The sequence below is a fragment of the Acartia tonsa genome, chromosome 8 (assembly GCF_053477335.1).
Source record: "Acartia tonsa isolate MP-2025a chromosome 8, ASM5347733v1, whole genome shotgun sequence".
Lineage (NCBI taxonomy): Eukaryota > Metazoa > Arthropoda > Copepoda > Calanoida > Acartiidae > Acartia > Acartia tonsa.
The window spans coordinates 46,269,093-46,290,238 of NC_137267.1; the positions used below are offsets into that span (position 1 = coordinate 46,269,093).

Below are 21,146 nucleotides of genomic sequence, written 5' to 3' on the forward strand. Positions count from 1 at the left end.
AATAAAATGTATATAAAATGTATAATTTTCTTACATTTGTACCAAGGAAAATTCATTGGGAATCAAGGGCAGGGTATGCAAATATTAAATGTAAACCAATATCTTATGGATAAACCGACTAGCCTATTTCTTTATCATTCTTGGCAAAGCCTAGAAAAAACTAATTTCTCAGAAAGTGCCGAGGAATTATACCTCAGCCAACTTGCCGCAGACTCTAATAATTTTGAAGTAAAAATTACCGACTCCTGGTTTATTCAAACGTATCATAAAGTGGTTGATTTTCTATCTAGCACTTGGTATCATATAGTGCTTGTAGTAGCAGCCATCCTTACAGGAATAGGGTCGTTATTATGCGTCGTTTTTATCATCTATATATTAGCCTGTACCAAAATTCACGCGTACAAAGCAGGAGGTACGAGTGAAACACACGAATTACGGGATTTTACAAATAATGGGAAAAACTAATCTCCAAAAAACGGACGACCTGTAAACAGACATATATACCTATAAGATTGTCGTCCCTAAAGGTCGTCTTTGTAAAAATATTTCCTTATTCGGTATAAGGAATTAATGACCCTTAATTTTAAGTTTATTATTTTTATTTTAGGATATCCCAGGCGAAATTTTTCAAGGGGTTTCCACCACTCCCATGGGGCCGGTCACCCTTCATACCGTCGAGGATATGAAGAGGCACCCTTCTACAATGAAGAGGACTATTATTACGACAGCAACCAGGGCTATCCCCAAGGCGGCCATGAGGAAGCCTACTATGAGCCTGACGAGAACAGGTATCATACCCAGCCTCGAGTAAAACCGCCACGCAACCCTGAAAACCTCAGTGAACTTCAGTGTGTCTCAAAATCGATCCACGTCTATCGCACCGCGGGAAAAGATGTTCCAAAAGAACTCCTTGAATTGCAAGAAAAATTGCGGCAGGCTAAAAATTTAGAGGCCAACGAATATCCCGATAAAGCCACCCCTAGGGCCAGGCCTCTAATGGAACAAAATATGATACCTAGGGGAGGGGAACCGCAAAAAAATCGGGTGGAATCGCCACCAAAACGTAGTGCCTCACCTGAACTAGAGGTAGTCGCCGTAAAATCAGCCCCAAAAGCGGTAGAAAAACGTCCGCCAACACCAACAGGTAGCGGCGGCCCAGCAGCCAAGAAGGCTAAGGTGGAAACTCAACCGCCTCCATTACCCCCTAAAAAGAAAGAGACATTAGCAGAAAGCAAAATTGAGCCTAAAGCTTTTTGGGTGACTGCTGAGGAATGGAAAAAAGTCCTATCCTCCACCGTAAAAGAGGCAATAGAAGAAGCTCTTCTCCCCTTCCAGAGAAGCCTGGAATCTAAAATTGCTAACAATGCTTCATATGTTGAGAAAGCATATATACAACATGGCAAGCGCCTTATTGAAATTTCCGCAGAATTACTGCGGAACCGCAAAACTTTGCGCGAAAAAATTCGCACTGTCTCCGAAGACTCGACCGTCGAGTTAAAATCACGAATGACCACTGTTATTGAGGCCACTAGTCGATTGTTGGACCAAAACTCTGACAGGGTAATTAAATATATTAATACTCGTTGTAATATTATAAATGTACCTGGGCAGAATGTGGCAACCATAGAGGCATCCCTTCCCGCTGAGGACGTACCCCGGCCAGATGATGATGGAGTTGAGCTGATTTCCCACTATGGCGGTTCTGAGTGCTCTGATGAGTACAGGCCCACCGATAGAGAAGGCAATCCCGAGGTCCTTGATCCTGCAGAGGAAAACAGTGACACAGAGCTCGACGCTAAAATCAGTGAGCTCTTTCCATCTGGAATTGATCTGCCTGTTAACCCGCAGGCTGGCGCTGTCTCTGAAGACCCAGTGGCCACGGCTCCCTGCGAGGGCGTGTTGGCCCTCCAGAATGCTGTTGCTCCAGAGCTTCCAGCAGCTCCAGAAGATCCTACTCCCTCAGAACCCAATCCTGTTGATATCGTAAAGAGGGCTATGGCCGCAATCGAAGAACCTGCGAGTACAACAGCAACCCGCAGAAGCAGGCGTGCAGGTCAACTGTGAGGGAATATTTCATATTCCCTCAGAAGGAGGCGAGTGTGGTATTCTCCATTCAAGTTTATGCATTTCCATCCCTGTCCACATTCCTATACTTCTCTGGCTGAGTCAGACCTCCACTTGTAACCGCCACTATACTCCATCCTGCTGTGTTGAGGGACTAGTTGATTTTATGTAGGCCTTGTGAGAACATCTCTCCACCAGCTTACACTTGGTAGACTGTATACCTATATGCTAGGTTGTCGACAGTCTTAGTCCCATATTCCTGTGCACGTGGTTTTCTGTCCTGTACAGAAAACGAGACGTCCAAGCCTTTAATTGATATCATATTTAAATATATCCTATAATAATAATCCCATTAATCTGCCTATTCTAACCAGTTTAATTGCTTAATAAATATTGTATTTTTTAGAAATACCTTTGTTATATTATTGATATTTAATTGTGTCGAAGCTACTCTATACTCGTATTCCGGTCTGTCTGTACATCCCCTCATACGTCAACTTGATGAACCGTGCAGATTTTTTGGACTTAAGCTTTTATGGGTATGAACATCTTATGGTTTCAATATCAACCCCCTACCCCCTAGCCCCCCCGGGGCTCTAAACCCCCCTAAAAATGAACCTAACCTTAATTTTCTCAGAAACCATTTGACCAATAAAGATGATTTCTTATATTTAAGCTTTTATGCTCATAAACTAACATTTAGATTAGAAGTCACCTCCCTGCCAACAACCCCTAGCCCTCCGGGGCTCAAAAAAAAACCTAGAAATGAACCTAACCTTAATTATCTCTTAAACTATTTGATCAATAGAGATGATTCCTTGAACTTAAGTTTTTATGCTTATAAACTGACTTTTAGTTTAGAAGTTACCCTCCTGCTGCCAACTCTTAGCCTTCCAGGGCTCAAATTAACCCCAAAAATGAACCTAACCTTAATTTCCTCAGAAACGATTTGACCAATAGAGATGATTTCTTAAACTTAAGCTTTTATACTTATAAACTAACATTTAGTTTAGAAGTCACCCCCCTGCCGTCAACCCCTAGCCCTCCGGGGCTAAAAAAAAACCTAAAAATAAACCTAACCTTAATTTTCTCAGAAACCATTTGATCAATAGAGATGATTTCTTAAACTTGGGCTTTTATGCTTATAAACTAACTTCTAGTTTAGAAGTAACCCCCCTATCACCAACCGCTAGCCCTCCGGGGCTTTAATCAACCCCAAAATGAACTTAACCTTAATTTTCTCAGAAACCATTTGATCAATAGAGATGATTTCTTAAACTTAAGCTATCATGCTTATAAACTAATTTTTAGTTAAGAAGTCACCTACCTGCCGCCAACCCCTAGCCCTCCGGGGCTCAAAAAAACCCTAAAAATGAACCTAACCTTAATTTTCTCTGAAACCATTTGATCAATAGAGATGATTTCTTAGACTTGAGCTTTTATGCTTATAAACTAACTTCTAGTTTAGAAGTCAACCCCCCCCCCCCCATATCACCAATTGCTAGCCCTCCGGGGCTCAAATCAACCCCAAAAATGAACCTAACCTTAATTTTCTCAGAAACCATTTGATCAATAGAGATGATTTCTTAAACTTAAGCTACCATGCTTATAAACTAATTTTTAGTTTAGAAGTTACCCCCCTGCTGCTAACACCTAGCCCCCCGGGGCTCAAATTAACCCCAAAAATGAACCTTACCTTAATTTTCTCAGAAACGATTTGATCAATAGAGATGATTTCTTAAACTTATGGTTTTATGCTTATTAAATAACTTTAAGTTCAGAAGTCACTCCCCTGCCCCCAACCCCTAGCCCTCCGGGGCTCAAAAAAAGACTAAAAATGAACCTAACCTTAATTTTCTCAGAAACCATTTAATTAACAGAGATAATTTTTCAAACTTAAGCTTTTCTGCTTATAAACTAACTTTTATTTTATAAGTTACCACATTATTAAAAGTTCAGATATTTTGGACTTAAGCTTTTATGTGTATAAGCTATTTTTTTGTTTGGCAGATATATGGTTATAAACTAACTTTTAGTTCATAGGACACCGACCCCATAGCCCCCCTGGGCTCAAAACCCCCCTAAAAAATGTACCTACTTAAACTCAAATTTCTAGTAATTTTTTTTAAATATGCAGATATGGTCTGTGAGGTTTAGCCTTTTTTTTGTTAGTTTTGACATATTATAATTGTCCTATTGATTTTAAACTTTGCATGATGATTTCTATAGCATTTAGGTATGATTTTCAAAGTGTAGCTACTCTACAATCATTAACAAAAAGTCCAGATGTCCATTTAAAACATGCTGACTTTTAACTTAATGTCACTATTTGTTGATCCTTTTTTATCATTTAAAAGCTTTTCTGGACGTTGTCATCCGTTATTTAATATTTATTTTACAACCATAGAAGCTATAGTCAAATAAATCTGCACTATTGATCAAATTGTATCTATGAAGGTTAGTCTAATTTTTAGGGGGCTTTTGAGCCACGGGGAGCTAGGGGTTTGGGGCAGGGGGGTGACTCCTAAACCATTAAAGTCTAAGTCCTAGAAATCATCTCTATTGATCAAATGGTTTCTGAGAAAATTAAGGTTAGGTTCATTTTTAGGGTTTTTGAGCCCCGGAGGGCTAGAGGTTGGCGGCAAATGGGTGACTTCTAAACTAAAAAATAGTTTATACGCATAATAGCTTAATTTTAAAAATCATCTCTATTGATCAAATGGTTTCTGAGATAATCAAGGTTCGGTTCATTTCTAGGTTTTTTTTTCAGTCCCGAAGGGCTAGGGGTTGTTGACAGGGGGGTGACTTCTAAACTAAAAGTTAGTTTATAAGCATAAAAGCTTAAGTTTAAGAAATCTCTATTGATGCAATGGTTTCTGAGAAAATTAAGGTTAGGTTCATTTTTGGGGTTAATTTGAGCCCCAGAGGGCTAGGGGTTGGGGGCAAGGGGGTAACTTCTAAACTAAAAGTCAGTTTATAAGCATATAAACTTAAGTTTAAGAAATTATCTCTATTGATCAAATGGTTTATGAGATAATTAAAGTTAGGTTCATTTTTGGGGTTAATATGAGCCCCAGAGGGTTAGGGGCAAGGGGGTAACTTCTAAACTAAAAGTCATTATATAAGCATATAAACTTAAGTTTAAGAAATCATCTCTATTGATCCAATGGTTTCTGAGAAAATTAAGGTTAGGTTCATTTTTGGGGTTAATTTGAGCCCCAGAGGGCTAGGGGTTGGTGGCAAGGAGGTAACTTCTAAACTAAATGTCAGTTTATGTTATAAGCATATAAACTTAAGTTTAAGAAATCACCTCTATTGATTAAATGGTTTCTGAGATAATTAAGGTTAGGTTCATTTCTAGGGTTTTTGAGCCGCAGAGGGCTAGGGGTTGGCAGCAGGGGGTGACTTCTAATCTAAAAGTTTGTTAATAAGAATAAAAGCTTAAGTTTGAGAAATCATCTCTATTGATCCAATGGTTTCTGAGAAAATTAAGGTTAGGTTTATTTTTAGGGTTAATTTGAGCCCCGGAGGGCTAGGGGTTGGCGGCAGGGGGGTGACTTCTAAATTAAAAGTCAGTTTATTAGCATAAAAGCTTAAGTTTAAGAAATCATCTCTATTGATCAAATGGTTTCTGACAAAATTAAGGTTAGGTTCATTTTTATGGTTAATTTGAGCCCCGGAGGGCTGGGGGTTGGCGGCAGGAGGGTAACTTCTAAACTAAAAGTCAGTTTATAAGCATAAAAGCTTAAGTTTAAGAAATCATCATTATTGATCAAATGGTTTAAGAGATAATTAAGGTTAGGTTCATTTCTAGGGTTTTTTTGAGCCCCGGAGGGCTAGGGGTTGGCAGCAGGAGGGTAACTTCTAGTCTAAAAGGTAATTTATAAGCATAAAAGCCTAAGTTTAAGAAATCATCTCCATTGGTCAAATGGTTTCTGAGAAAATTAAGATTAGGTTCATTTTTAGGGGGGTTTAGAGCCCCGGGGGGCTAGGGGGTGGGGGTTGATATTGAAACCATAAGATGTTCATACCCATAAAAGCTTAAGTCCAAAAAGTCTGCACGGTTCATCAAGTGGTTCCGGAGAAACCCCCCTCCCCCTGCATCAAAAAGTCTTCAGTTACGTCCCCCTTTGTAGGAAATTATAAAGGGATTGTTAATTGAATAATAGATTTCCATAGCGTCATGTAAAGTGAAATCACAACTTGTTTTTGATGAAATATATTGAGGTTTTTTTGTGTGATTTTAATATTACAAGATTTTTGGACCCGGCCATCTGCTAGTAAGAATATGACTGCCCCTTTTTATTCTGTTTATTTCCCTTGCCCCCACCTCCCTTCTCCCCGTCTGCTACATTCCAAACTAACATAACGAGTGTTTATTTCCCTTGCCCCCACTTCCCTTATCCCCGTCTGCAATATTCAAAACATACATAACGAGTAGCGGCATTTCATGCGCAAGTACCCAAACTCAGTCAGAAACTGCTAAATTCTTGCACATTCCCTTTAAGCCAGTACCCAAAGTCTGAGACTCCTAAAAATTGAATATTCGATCCATTGTCCCCTCCCTTACTCCCTGAAAAAGTGCCCACCCCCTTAAAAAACCTCTTTCAAGTTTCACAGGGTTTTATATTGGCCCAGTAACCCTTGCCAATGTCTACTAATGTGAAATTCCATAATCGACCCACCCTAATGGACAAACGGACATTAACACTTGTATAGTGTCTAAACTAAATAATCAGAATATAAATGTATATATAGAGTCGAGGCAAAATTGTAAGTAAATTTGTTGAAAAACTGCTTGATACAGGATAATGTTTATGGACATACTTACATTTTTAGGACTTGATTATAGAGTTGCTTTGCTTATAATATTGTACTTTGTTGTCCCAGGAATCAGTATACCAAAAATCAGATCAATCGGATTATTAGATCGCATAAAAATTTGTTGTTAAAAAAGTAAAATAATCAACATGTTTAAAACGGACGTACGGACATTCTGGTAATGATTATAGAGTTGCTACGCTTTCTAAATCGTACCTAACTACTAAAGTAATCACAATGCAAAGTTTGAAATCGATAGGACAATTCTAACCTGACTAAATTAACGAAAAAAGCTATCCGTTACAGACGTACGGACGGACCCTAATTACAGAAAAGCTTCGCTTTTAAAAAGGATATGCAAAAACTTTAAGTAAATCATGAAACCGTGAAAAATTACCGTTTACATCGGTTTAACAATAACCCACAGACATATGCACAAATCAAAGATGAACAAACGTCAAAGATATCTTCCCTAAAAATATCAGCTGTTCATCTTTAATAGCACCCGAAAAAATCACATTTTGCCATGGCGTCACGGACTGCCGAACGGACAGACTTAGTGAATAAGAGAGTAGCTTTGCTACTATGAAGAATAATGCTACGAAAAAGTAGCTTCCATCAAAAAAATTGCTAATAAAATTTTGAACAATTTATTACATTTAAAGGACAGGTAAATAAAGAATAATAATAATACTGTACAAACCATATAACAAAAACTTATTACAAATACACTATTCAATTATTCACAGATTGTAGTAATATATAATATTATTATTAGCTTACTAGAGGTAAAATACAAAACAATAACGTTAGAAAAATTAAGATTTTTTGTATAAAAATTGAATATATTGCATACTTTGTAGTTTTGGAGTTAGAATTTGTAGTAACAATTTATAATTTCTGTATATTCTGTACAAATTTAAATTATGTAGATTATTTTTCTCATATTCTTTTAAGACTAATAAATCACTATCAATATATAAAGGTAAGGCTAATATTCTATACAAAATTCTACATAATTCAAATGAATAGAAAAGACTAATTTTATCTGATTGGGAATTTCAATAAAAAAGAACAATAAAATTGATAAAATGCTAGATAATATAAACCAAGACAATGTAAAAATGTAAATAAATATTCTTATAACTATTCATGGACCAAAAAATTTAGAAATTTTTGTTCGCTTGATTTAGGTAAGGGTAAGGTTTAGAGCTCCCCCCAAAGGGCTAGAAACTAGTTAAGGTTAAGAGGAGTTTTGTGATCCACTAAGCTATGAGAGGGAAAGTACCAGGAGTACCAAAATAAATGTTTAATTCATCCATTTTCTGCAATTTTTAGCTCCGCAGTTGCAAGGAATTCTATTCGTGTCCTCGTAATCAAACTGAAAACAAAGTTTAATTAAATTTTTTACTGGCAATATTTGCCAGGGAGGGAGGAGACAATAGGCTATTTATTACAATAGTCCCCAAAGTTTTACAATAGTGTTTTCTTATTTGTTGGTGTAATAACGTTGTGTACTTTTATTGAATTAGGATTATTTGGTTTATTAAAATGAGTGTCTTAATGTTTCAACTACATTGTTATGTACATAAGGAGTAAATTTATCCATCATAATATTTGATGTACATCAATTTATCAGAAATTTATCGGAAATGACACTTTTTGAAACCAAAACTAAAAGTCAAAGGAACTCAAATAAATAAAGAGTTACAGCTCTAAGATTTAACATGGCAGTTGCTTAAAGGGGTACAATATGTAACTGTGAAGAAACGGCGGCGGAACCGCCGCTCCCGCCGAAAATGGTCGTTTACCACGTGACACATACATATAATGTATATATTTCAATACTTCAAACATGTCAATATTTTTAAAAAGTTGTAAGTGTAGGTAAAATCTTACAAGTGTCAAGTGAAAACAATAGGAAAATTTTCATTAAAATAAAGTTTATCTCAGATGATTGAAAATTGTCCAATATTGTAAGAAAAGGCGAAAAAAATTTCGGCGGGAAACGTTATTTTTCGGCGGGAGCAGCGGTTCCGCCGCCGTTTTTTCACAGTTCCATATAGTACCTCTTTAAAACAACTGCCATGCCAAATCTCAGAGCTGTAACTCTTTATTTAGTTGCAACTGCCATGCCAAATCTCAGAGCTGTAACTCTTTATTTAATTGCAACTACCATGCCAAATCTCAGAGCTGTAACTCTTTATTTAGTTGAGTTCCTTTGACTTTTAGTTTTGGTTTCAAAAAGTGTCACTTCTGCCCCCTCCCTTTAGAAACATTCTAGAAAGCTAAGAATTCATAGCTAGCTTCCTTTATTATGAAGCTCAATTGTATACTGTATAGTTATTTAAACCAACTAAAATGCTTAGGTAGTGCCTTTTAATTTTATTTTTTGTTTCTTTTCAAAATTGTGTTATTTTCTCAAAAAATAAAAATATAGACAAACTATTATATAGACAAATGGGCGTACAATAATGAGTAAGCGATAAAATATTTTTAATTAGTGGAAAAAGTAAAAAATCAGATATAACAAGTGATTACCTTATAATCATAGCTCAGTTCTTCGCCTCTATTAATTCTTCTGTTGGCAAAAATAATGATATGAGTATCAGCAAGCTCTACAGTCTCTGTTACACAATTCGGATCACAACTATAAAAATAATCATATTAGTTTTCTTCAAATTGACTCATTTGAAGGTTGTTGTGAATAGCAGAATTTTGTTTAATTGGGGAGGGGGAAATTGTCCCATAGTTTAAAACCCTGTTTTCTCCTTTACACTGATAATCTAACTGTGTAATAACATTTATGATTGTTGAACTGAAATTGCACAACCAACAAATAACTATACCTGTGGTTAATATATCTAGCAACACCACCGCTGAGCGTGGCGTCCACAACCCTGTCGTCATCAAGCCTGAACATATAGATCCCCCGGTTCTGTGCCTCGTACTTCTTCTCGCGAATGTCGGTCAGCTCGTTTCTCACCACCTCTCCAATATACTCAATCACCATCTGACCCTTCTCCAGGTCGCGAGCAGCATACAGGCCAAGACCCTGGATTCTTGACCTAGCCAGGACTACGTTTGATCGCCATTCCTGCTTTAGTTTTCTGTACTGGGATGACTTGGATTGTACAAAATTTTTGCTGTATGGCCCGACAGATTCAAGACCGATGAGGAAATCGCCGAAATCTTTGGCAATGCGCGCGTTGGGTTCTTTGGTAGCTCCGGTACTGCGCTGGAAGTTGTGAAGGCGCTTGACGTGCGTGCGTAGTTTTGGTTCAGATCTAGCACAGCCGGTAGGATTTACCGCCAGCGGCAATTCCAACAACGGGTTGCGCCCGTATTTAAAGTTATAATCAGTCAATGTCTCAACACCAGGTAGACTTTCAAGAACCTTAATAATATTAGGTTCTGTAAAGCCAAATAAATCTTCACCACTAACTTCAGCTGGGAATAGTTTAATAGTATCTTCTTTCTTGCGCAGTTCATCAATTTTCTCAATAATAGGCGCCCAAACCTTATGACACGAGGAATCTTTAAAGGTGGTGTTCTCAAATCCAGGCTCTTCAACTTCTACAACAAACTCTGGTTTATTATCATTATCAGCTATGCTACAGAAATATTTGCAACGTTTGTTAACTCGTCGCATTGACCAATAGAATCTCATGATCTTATACCCAATAGGATAGATGTTGGTTTCTGTATGAAAGCTTGGAAGTTGGTGGGGCAACAATTGTCCAACTTGAATAAAAGTCATGGCGCCAACTCGCAGCACGTTGGTCTCCATGCCTGTTGACATCACATTGGCAACTTGCCGGGGCTCGTCACGCTCAATAAACACACGGCGATACACAGCCAAAGTTGTCAGCTCATTATCCTTCTCTCCTTTGGGCTGGTGCTGGTTACAATACAATGTTTTGTTCTTGTAGAAAGTACAGCGCTCCTTAACAGCACATTGTAAGTGGTATATGTTTGTACACCGTACTTTGAAACATTTAATTGTAGCTCCATTTTGTTCGCACAGCTTACAAAATGAATTTGAGCCCTTTTTAAGTTCAGTCTCAACATTAACTAAGCCACCAGAAACGGTTTCATAAACCTCTTCCGACCACAGAGTACAATTTAAATGCACCCATTTGTCAACTTCATAGTTGAGCAGACGGGCGGGTCCGTCCGCCGCCGCATCACCACGCATGTGGCAGAACAAGCATTCACGAATGTCATCCGCTTCTCTGGGTGGCATCAGGGTTATTCCCAGCTGGAACATCATTTGGGTCAGATCTTTCTCATTCATAATCTTTGTCTTGCGCTGGTTACCCATACTCAGGGTCCAGTTTTTATAATGGGTGCCCTTGAATTGGGGACCCTTCTTTTCCTCCTTTTTGGGAGTGTCAAATGGGTCACCCTCTTCCTTATATTTGATTTGATATTCTTCAAGCTCTTTGAGGTTTGTAACCTTGTCTGGTACTTTACAGCCGGTTTTCTTTACAGAATATTTGAGATAACAGTTTTCATCACAGAAAATAAGAAATTCACTATATTCATCTCTCTCTGCTTTGGATAGGAAGGGAAGGTCTTCTGTTCGTTTCTTCACCATATCATGTTGTATCACCATCTCACACTGTCTGCAAATTTTGGAGCCTCTGTTGAGGACTGATTGTAGGTCTAGGGGCACCCCATCCTTCCCCATATCACGTTTAACACGAAACAATGCTTTCTTTGAACTTTTATCCTCCTGGATCCAATGTTTTGGTGTTTCTATTTCAAGAATTTTTGCCAGGCCTTTCAGGGCTTTGAAAATTGATTTATTTGAGCCGGCCCCAGCTAGGTTGATGGTAACTTCTTTCGTATTTTCTTGCTTTTCTTTTAAAGGTGTGGGTAGAACTCCTAAAGATCCCATCATACTTAGGAAACCCTTCTTTAACGGCTTCTCATCAATTTCGCCATTCTTCTTAATATTTTCCTTGTCAATGTTATCAAGATCACTAATGGTTATGGACTGGCTTGGCTTAGGTTTGATAGGTATGGGCCGGACAATGTCCCAGGTGGGGCTGGGCGACCTGGCCATGATGTTGGGCGGCCCAGTCAGGTTCTCCAGCTCCTCGTCCGTGTCGTCGGGGTCCAGATCGTACCAGGTCATCATCTGGTCACCCTCAGGCTCGGTTTTTACCTGGGAAAATACAAATATTAACATGTAGGAAATATCACTTATTTCACGTGTTTTATAATAGCATTAAGATATAAGAGATATTGAATGATGTATTAAAGCATTAGAAACATTTATATTAAAAGTAAGATATCCCCCAATCCCCTCCCCCTTTACTGGATGAACGAAATGACCAGTAGATTTGTCTTTCCCCTGTATTCAAGTATATTCTATATTCATCCATCAGTTTTATAGCCAGATTTTACGGTGAGAACATACAAAGGCAACAAGTAAAAAATAATTAAATATTGTCTAAATAAACCTTATTTCTATCATTTAACAACAAAGATATTAAAATCATGTTATTTGTGCGCTACTTATAGACACAATTATACTTGTTTATCTCAAAATAAATCCGTTAAAAATATTACCTTAACTTGACCATTAGTCATAGAGGAGTCTTTTTCTTGCTTAATATGAGTCTGACTTTCCTCCATTTCTTTCTTTATCCCATCATCAGTATTATTATTCTCCACACGACCAATGGCAATTTGTTTAAGATAACTTTTAGTTCTGGCACAGGTATCCGGTTCTGGGCTGGAGGAATAAAATAAATCCGGGGAAATGTACCCCTCGTGTCGGGGGTAATCCGAACGTTTTTCTGTTGTTGAAAATTCTTGGTTGTAAAATCCGCGTTGGTTTACGCTCAAAGGTGATATATAGGGCACTGGGGGTTCTACACCAAAAGGCATGGTGCAGTAGTAATCACCCTCGGATACTATACCAGAATTACCAAAAGATCCTTCAAGGGTACATTTCTGTTCCTCATTTTCTTTGCTTAAAACTTTGGCAATATCCCCGGTTCCAAAAGCAGAACAGGCATTGAAGCAATGAGATAATTTTGGTTCCACGGTAGGAATGGGCGGTAAATTTTTCATTTGATGCATAACACTGTCAATGTAATTGTCATAATCGCCCTCGTCAAGGCGGGAGCCTTTCCGCGGCTTGGCTGGCTTTTTGGCGGGTGGTCCACCCCCAGGCGGAGGTACTGTGCTTCCGCACGGCGCGTCTTGGACTGATATACGCCGCTTTTGCTGTTGTGCGGATGGTCGTCGTTTCACTGTTCCTAAAAAGTAAAATATTAAATTAAAACTTCTAACATAAATCATAATGTTAAGTAGGAGAAAAGTATATACCTATAAAGGTGGACTGATATATTTAAAGGGGATAGTGTATCCAAATAAAATTGGCAAGCATAATCATATGCATTTAGTATATATCTAATAGTAGAAATTCCGGTTTAAAAATGGATGTATAATTACATATAACTTACGTCAGATTATCAAGTACTTTAAGTAAAACTTTTTAGCTGGCTACAAATGAAACATATAATTTAGATATTACCTTTTTCACCCATAAGATCTGGTGTACAAGCGCCTCCAGTGTCCATCCTGTCACTGCCAGGTGTTGGTCCCCGACTAGAACCTATAATACAGGTAGAACTTTTAATAAATTGTGTCAAAGAACAATAGTTGTTCCTCGCATCTTATTTAAAACAGCTTTCCACGAATATTAAAATGTAAATTTAAAAGATTTTCTAGCTTTGTGGGGCCCACTAACAAAACTGTTATTTATCTTATGTTTTTTATTTTATTATAATTAATGTTTGAAACGTTTATTTACTTAACCTAAGGAACCAAACAATCAAAAGTCCTTAAAGTTGTTAAGCCAACGAACAAGAAAACGTTATTATAAAACTTTGGGGAATGTGCAGTGTAATAAACAGCCCAATGTCCCCTACCTCTCTGGGAGGAGTCAATGGACCAGTTAAAACCTTACCTGTATCCATGTCTTCTGTTTCACTGCGAGGTGTGAGGGATGGAGATGGCAGGGCTGAACTAGGTGTACAAGGGCCTGCAAATAAGTTAATACATTTATTTTATGATATTATTCAGTAAATTATAAAAGGTATATGGGTATGGAAAGTAAATCAGAAATAAGACAATGGCCGATAAATTGATGTATATCCCTAATTATGATACACAAAGTTTTCCCTTCTGTAGATTACAATTAGTGGTTGATACGTTTAGACATTCAACTTATTGAACCAACCAATTAAAATTAAAAGTCACCAATATTGTTAAGCCAATGAAAAGGCAAGTGTAAAACTTTGGGGACTAGCGTAATAAACAGCCCAATGTTTCCTCCCTCCCTAATAATCATGACCAAGTTTTGTTTGAAACATGGTAAATTGCGTTGAATTGGATGGAAAAAGGGTTGTATATTTTTTAAAGGCCAATAGAAATATAATACCTGATCCCATATTCATCTGTTGTTGAGGGGGAATGTTGAGGCGGAGTCCTCCCGTCACAGAATGTGGAGTGCTCATCCTGGTGGCTCCGGGCGGCATTCCCCCGACCATGTGCGGACGCATACCTGGGTAATAATCGTATTATAGACAGCTTTCCGCGGATATTAAAATGAAAAACTGGGATTAAATTTAAGATTTTTTGTTATAATAATCGTAGAAAATATTCTGAAATACGATGCTATATAATGGCTGAGATCCGTTTCTAATTCAGCGGATATTGATAAGTTTTGAAGCCATACCTACTAGAAATAATTTTCATAGCTATTCCTTTTGTCAATTATCAACACTTAATTATATGCTACTAAAAATTTTAATAGATCAATCATACAAATCAAGACAGGTACAAATAAAACTGATAGAGAAGTAATGGAAATAATATAAAGTAATCATGAAATATGTCTCATGAAGGATTAATGAAGTTTACCTGTTTCAGAAATCAAGCCTTTTACAATGTCTTATTTTATGCATATTGGGTTTAAAATTCATTAAGTGTCTAATTTAAAATATAAAGATTATGACTATGGTGTAATCTTACCGACTGAATTGGGAACCACTTGATTGACCATCTGCTGCATCTGTCCCATGGGACGAGTCATACCGCCAAACTGACCAACTGTGCTTGCTAAAATACAATAATATTTTTAGATTTTCTAGTACTACAGGCAGATTTTAAAGGAAATTTTACAGAACCTTCTTACATTTAGTGAAAATATGACAAAAATTCAGATTTTTAGAAGAAAATTAAGAAACTAAGTAATTAAAAACTATCATAGTTACTTATAGCATAGTACAATAAACAGCTTTTCACGGATATTGAAATGAAAATCTAAGTATTGTTAGCTCTGAGGGTCCAGGCTAACAAAACTGGAATTAATTTTATGATTTTTTTAATATTTGTGTAAAATTATCTGTAATACGATGTTACACATTTTCCGTATGGCTGAAAAACGGTTGTAATCCAGCGGATATAAATATGTTTCGAAGCCATACTGGAAAAAAAAAATTAAACTCCTAAAACTTGAAATCTGCTAGGTATAAAAGGCTAATGACCAATAAACAATATAAGTTTCTGATAGAATAAAATAATTTGTTTATAAATAGTGGAATCAAAATCAAAATAATTTCTTTTAAAAACTAGTGATGTTTTGAGCATCCGTAAAAAAGACATTTGAGTTATGGTGATTTTGTTTCCAGTTAAGGGATTGTTCTATAAAAAATATCATATACCTTTCCTATTTGATAAATAAATCGCAAGATAAATGAAGATTAACATTAAATTTTCGATATTTTTCGCAGAACAATCGGTATAAATGTTTAATTTTCAAGTTTGACTAACTTATATTCCTTACTGATCATACCTGGATGCGGGGCCCGGCCCACAATCTGTTGAGGAGGATCATAATTACCTCCCACCCCACCAACACTCGAGTTTACTCCGAGCTGTTGCATGCGTATCTGTTGTTGCTGTTGCTGCATCTGCATATGATGTTGCATACGCATTTGTTGTTGTTGATCCGCGCTGGGATGTTGCATTCTGAACTGCTGTTGGTCAGGCTGTTGGGGTCTGCCACCGCGGATGTTGCCGTGATGCTGCATTCTAAACTGCTGCTGCTGTTGGAAGACTGTCTGGCCATGTTGCTGTGGACCATTGGGCTGTTGGTTATTGCCAACTTTGTTGCCAAGTTCCCCAGGTGGGACGGGAACTTGTGCCTGTAAAAGATTTTGAATGCCACCAGGACGCATAACCTGACCTGGACCCTGTTGCATTGTGCCCGGCGGTCCTGATCCTGGAGTTGGAGCTCTTGGAGGCATTCCAGGCCTTTGTTGGTGCAACATTTGGCCGGGAGGAGGGCCTCCAGTTGTCATACCTAGGCTGCCAACTGAATTTGGCTGAACCTGGATGACACCTGCCAGTGATGTGGGTGGGACAGGCTGGTTCGGCAGCTTGGCCAGTGACAGCTTGTGAGAATTTTCTGCGATCATACCAGCCAGACCCTCAGGTGGCTGTTCTATTTGCTTATTACCCATTGAGGCACCAAGGGAAGTATTAGACATTGAACCAACAGACATAGATTTGGGTCCTGTTGACATGGACATAGATGGAGGTCCTGTTGACATGGACATAGATGGAGGTCCTGTTGACATGGACATAGATGGAGGTCCTGTCGACATTGACATGGAATGTGGCAGCTGTGATGTATTTTTGTTGATATTTTGCGGTGGACCAACATTTGTTGTTGTGCTAAATTGTGCACTTGGATTTGGCATACTCGAGGCTGTACTCTCTGTTGTGGTAGTAGACGGCTTGCTTGTGTCTGAGGAGACTTTGGGTAACTGTGAGGCTAATGTTGATAGAGTTGGCTTGTTGGATCCTTCTTTGGTTGCCGTTTCATCGCTTGGTTTATTATTACCAGGAAAAGATTCGGATTTGGGTGGCACAGATGAAGAGCTTAGCAACTGTTTAAGCAGCGCATTTTGGGTCATATTTCCTTCTGCTTTCATGTCGCCAGGATTTGATACCTGACCTTGTAAAGTAGTAGGGGAGGCAGATTTATTGCTCGCATTATTAACAGGCATTGAGATCATTCTAAGGCCGCTCAACGTGCTGGTGGTCATAAGGCTTGACGGTGTTGACGACTTTGTGTTGGATGGATTATTTGGCGCCATGGCATTTCCCCCGCCACTGTTGTTGGGTAGGTTACTAGAGATTATATTGGTTGTGTTTAGATTTACTGTTGGTAGAGATATATTAGATGATGACAGGGTTGAACTTTGGAATGGCTGTGAGCTTGTTATAGATGATCCCACCATAGATTTGCTTCCTGTCACCTAAACAAAACAAGGTTTAGTATAAACATTAGAGTAAAACACTGGAGGGGGAAGGGGTTAAAAAACTGTATTTTCCTATCCCTATGACCTTGTGCCGACTCTCAATTGGGTCTTTGACAATCAACCAATGGTGTCGGAAATATTAACACAGCCAAGAAGCAGAAAACAATTTGCTAGCAGATGAAAAAGGTCATAGGAAAAGGGGGGTGAGGTAGTTATCTGTATATACGTAAATCTATACTATAGATCTGTTGTATAACAACGCCATATTGGATTGTTTGCCTATAGCTGAAATTTAAAGAAAATTATTATGCTGAGACTAGTTCATACTAATGTTAAATGAACAAATACATAAGACTTTTCAAGAAATCTAAAGGCATTGGCTGATAAATTTTTGTACATCCCAATGATAAAACACAAAATAACCCCTTTTGTAGATTACAATTAATGGTTTAACGTCAGGACAGTCAACTTAATAAAGAAACCAATCAAAATTTAAAATTGATGAGCCAACGAACAAGAAACGTTATTATAAAACTTTGAGAACTAACGTAAAAAACGGCCCAAAGTTCCCTCCCTCCCAGGACATATCCAATTAAAAAATGGCAGATATTAAGAAATATTTTAAATTGTAGTAGCTTTCTTAGTTACTAGGTAGGATGAGTCAAACGGAAAAGATTTAAAATTTATTTTTTTTACCTGAACTTGGGTTGAGGTTGGATAGGTGGCAGGCGAGGAAACAACCTGGTTGTTGGAATCAATCTTAAAGGTATTATTTGATACAGGCGGCATTGGCGGTGGACCAGTTTTGGAAACAACTGTTGATGCATTCAGCCCCTGCAGGTGCTGAGTATTGGCCGGCTGTTGGCCTGGATAACTGGCGTTGTTAATATCCCGCGGCGGGTTGGGAAGACGCGGCAGGTTGTTCTGATTTCCGCCGCGGACGTTAAATCCGCCAGGTATGCCGATGTTGGCTTGATGTACTGAGCTTGGTGGCATTTTCTGCGGGTCCAGCGTGGCACCCACCATGGTAACGGAAGCATCGCCGCCGACTGGCGGTTTCAAGGTGGCATTACTGTTGGAAGATATTGATACACTGGTTTTTGTATTGTTAGATGCCTTAAAAAAGGATGAAATATTTACAACAAAAACTACAAATTCATTAATAAAATTACAAAATGTACAACATGACATACGTAGAAGTTGTTCATTTAGAAGCCAAAAAACTAAAATTAATGTCAATTGAATAAATTCTTAAATGGGTTTTTAATAGGTCTCACTTTAAAAATGCATTAATAGAGCTAATTCAAAACATGAACGTTAACTTTATAAGAATACATAAATATTGTAGATACCTAGCTACTACAAAATTTCTTATTTACAATAGAAAGTTTTTTACCTGAGCGACAATGTTTGGACCTCCATTGGCGGAAGATATAGAAGTTGCGCTACATGTTGACAGCGTTGAGTTGCCAGAAGCCACGGTCACCATAGCTGAGCTACTTGATGAAGTTGCACCACTCACTCCTGACGTAACAATCGGACTACCTCCTTTCAGGCCAACAAAATATCCCCAGCCGCCAAGAACACGTCCGTAGCCAGGACGTCCTATTACAGGTCCAATTGCACCACCTTTGAGGCCAAAAATATTATTGCCCCAACCATGTAATTCCTGTGGGGGTCCTGGAACACCTGGATGGTTAGGATTACCTCCTCCACCTCCCCCGGGGGGTCCTCCCTGGTGTGGTCCCATCATTCTCTGTTGATGTTGCATTTGCATCTGCTGCTGGGGATTATACCCATGCGGGGGCTGTTGTTGTTGTTGGGACATTGGATCTGGACTTGGAGAGGGATTAGGATGACCCGGTGTACCAGGCGTCATTCGACCCGGAGTTACCCGTCCAGCCGAGCCAGGCGTTAGCGGTCCTGGCCCCGGGGTGCGTGGCGTTATCGGCCGGTCGGATGTTGCAGGACTTGCCACCCCACTACCGCTTGGCCGGCGCATTTGCCCGACATTACCAGTTGATTGGGGCTGAGGACTGGGGCTACCAACATTGCCAGCGTAGGATGGTGACATTCCGCCGGTCAACGGGCGGATTGCAGAGGCTGGCATTCCGGGACGAGTCATCATCATAGGCCTAAAACAAAATTACATAAATAGGAATATGTTTAAAACTAGAACTATTATCTACCCACTCGAAATAAAAATTGAATAGGTAGATAGAACATTGAACAAAAATTGTCGAAAGAATCTGAGTAAAATAATTTGTCCTTAACTTAAAAGAAAATAAGCAGAAAACAAATGAAGATAAGAACAGGACAGAAAATGTATTTTTCTATCTAAACATGGATAAATACCTTTGTTGCATTTGTTGTTGACCAGGAATTTGATTGGGATGTGGGGGTCTCATCATTGGACCACCAGGGCCCATTCCGCCTTGCATAGGGCCTCCAGGGCCCATGCCACCTTGCATTGGGCCCCCGGGACCCATACCCGCCTGCATAGGACCTCCAGGGCCCATACCGCCTTGCATTGGACCTCCAGGGCCCATACTTCCGGGCGGCATAGACATTGTAGGTCGCATAAACCTAAAGCAAATTTAGTTTCATAAATTTTAGTAGAGAAATGAAGAAGGGCAACAAATTGAAATTATGACTTTACAAAAAAGGCTAATTGCTTTCATGGAAATTAATTCTTGATAATGCAATTAACTTATCCAACAAGAAGATCTCCATGGTTAAGTTTTAATATAGATTTTCCATAGGAAAAATCACATTTAACAAAAATGTTTTATTTGTGCAATTAAGAATAGTTATATGGGACTTGAGTTTTCTTACCTGTTGCCCATCATCATAGCCCCAGGGGGTGGGCCACCTCCTGGTCCTCCATGGTGGGGCTGACGCACTCCTCCTGGCATTCCTGGTGGGCCTCCCGTCATGCCTGGACCTCCGGGCTGTTGCTGGCCCATGGACATGTGTCCAGGAGACATGTGTGGAGTTCCACCTAAATTAAATTCTTTTGAAAAACCTTTGAATTGCAAAATAGTAAGTACATATTATATTATTTACCTAAAATCGTAAAATTCGTGTAAAAAACAAGTCCCCTTAACAAATGGTATAGGTAGGTATTTTTCAATATTACCACAAAATTATATTAATCAATTATTAATTATATTAACCCCCTGATCTTGATAATAAATGATGGTTTATTATATTACAAAAAATTCCTCATAAAATATATGTAATAACATTCATAAAAGTATGAATTTTTTATGCTGCCATTGTAGAGTTAGGGGAGGAGGTCAATGTATATTGATTATTGATGCTTCTGATAGCTATAACTAGTTATTTTAATTGGGAACTTGGCAAAATTAGATATTTCTCTAATCTTCTTAGTTTCTTCAATTTAACATAAATGTGTACCTGCTGAGCCCGGAGACATGCTATGGTGGGGTGAACTCATGTGTTGAGGTGTTGAGCCCGCAGGGGAGGACAGGCGGGGAGACATGGTGTTCACTGGCGGACGCTGCATGCCATACATACCACCACTATCATCCTGGTAAAAAGACATATTAATCTATTTGAATATAAATGGATCGTATGGCCTATTGGATAAGACAATGAATGATAAATAGATATACAATATACATTCCCAATTATGATAAAACAAAGTTACCCAGTATGAAAAAAAAAATTTTGGTTTTAAAGTATTGACACGCTCAACTAGTTTTTTTTTTAAAGTCAACCAATGAAAATGCAAGAAAAGTACCCAAAGTTTTTGATCCAACAAATAAAACAGCGTGGTTATAAATTTCTTAATTTTTATTACCAGTGCTAATTAAAGTCAAATGTACTCTCCATCCCTGTTATTATTTTAGCATGCAGTATAATGAATACATAAAAAAAATTCAG

At 38.4% G+C, this 21,146-nt stretch overlaps 1 protein-coding gene across 7 annotated transcripts in view; it reads right to left on the minus strand.

Moving 5' to 3' along the window:
- Positions 1 to 7,519: 7,519 nt before the first annotated feature.
- The window catches only part of LOC145327109 (uncharacterized), a 56,157-nt gene continuing 42,530 nt past the window's right edge, over positions 7,520 to 21,146 (minus strand). For 5 of the 7 annotated variants that reach the window (XM_080170644.1, XM_080170642.1, XM_080170641.1 and 2 more), the window contains 14 exons: positions 20,658 to 20,790; positions 20,073 to 20,238; positions 19,593 to 19,823; positions 18,634 to 19,372; positions 17,934 to 18,353; positions 15,764 to 17,234; positions 14,941 to 15,027; positions 14,348 to 14,470; positions 13,874 to 13,948; positions 13,439 to 13,519; positions 12,466 to 13,160; positions 9,735 to 12,058; positions 9,427 to 9,535; positions 7,520 to 8,266 (listed from right to left, as the gene is read on the minus strand). In XM_080170644.1, coding sequence (XP_080026770.1) covers positions 8,195 to 8,266; positions 9,427 to 9,535; positions 9,735 to 12,058; positions 12,466 to 13,160; positions 13,439 to 13,519; positions 13,874 to 13,948; positions 14,348 to 14,470; positions 14,941 to 15,027; positions 15,764 to 17,234; positions 17,934 to 18,353; positions 18,634 to 19,372; positions 19,593 to 19,823; positions 20,073 to 20,238; positions 20,658 to 20,790 — 6,726 coding nt within the window. In that variant the 3' untranslated portion in view covers positions 7,520 to 8,194. The remainder of the gene's footprint in view (positions 8,267 to 9,426; positions 9,536 to 9,734; positions 12,059 to 12,465; positions 13,161 to 13,438; positions 13,520 to 13,873; positions 13,949 to 14,347; positions 14,471 to 14,940; positions 15,028 to 15,763; positions 17,235 to 17,933; positions 18,354 to 18,633; positions 19,373 to 19,592; positions 19,824 to 20,072; positions 20,239 to 20,657; positions 20,791 to 21,146) is intronic. The other 2 variants (XR_013882058.1, XM_080170640.1) reach the window with 2 other exon arrangements.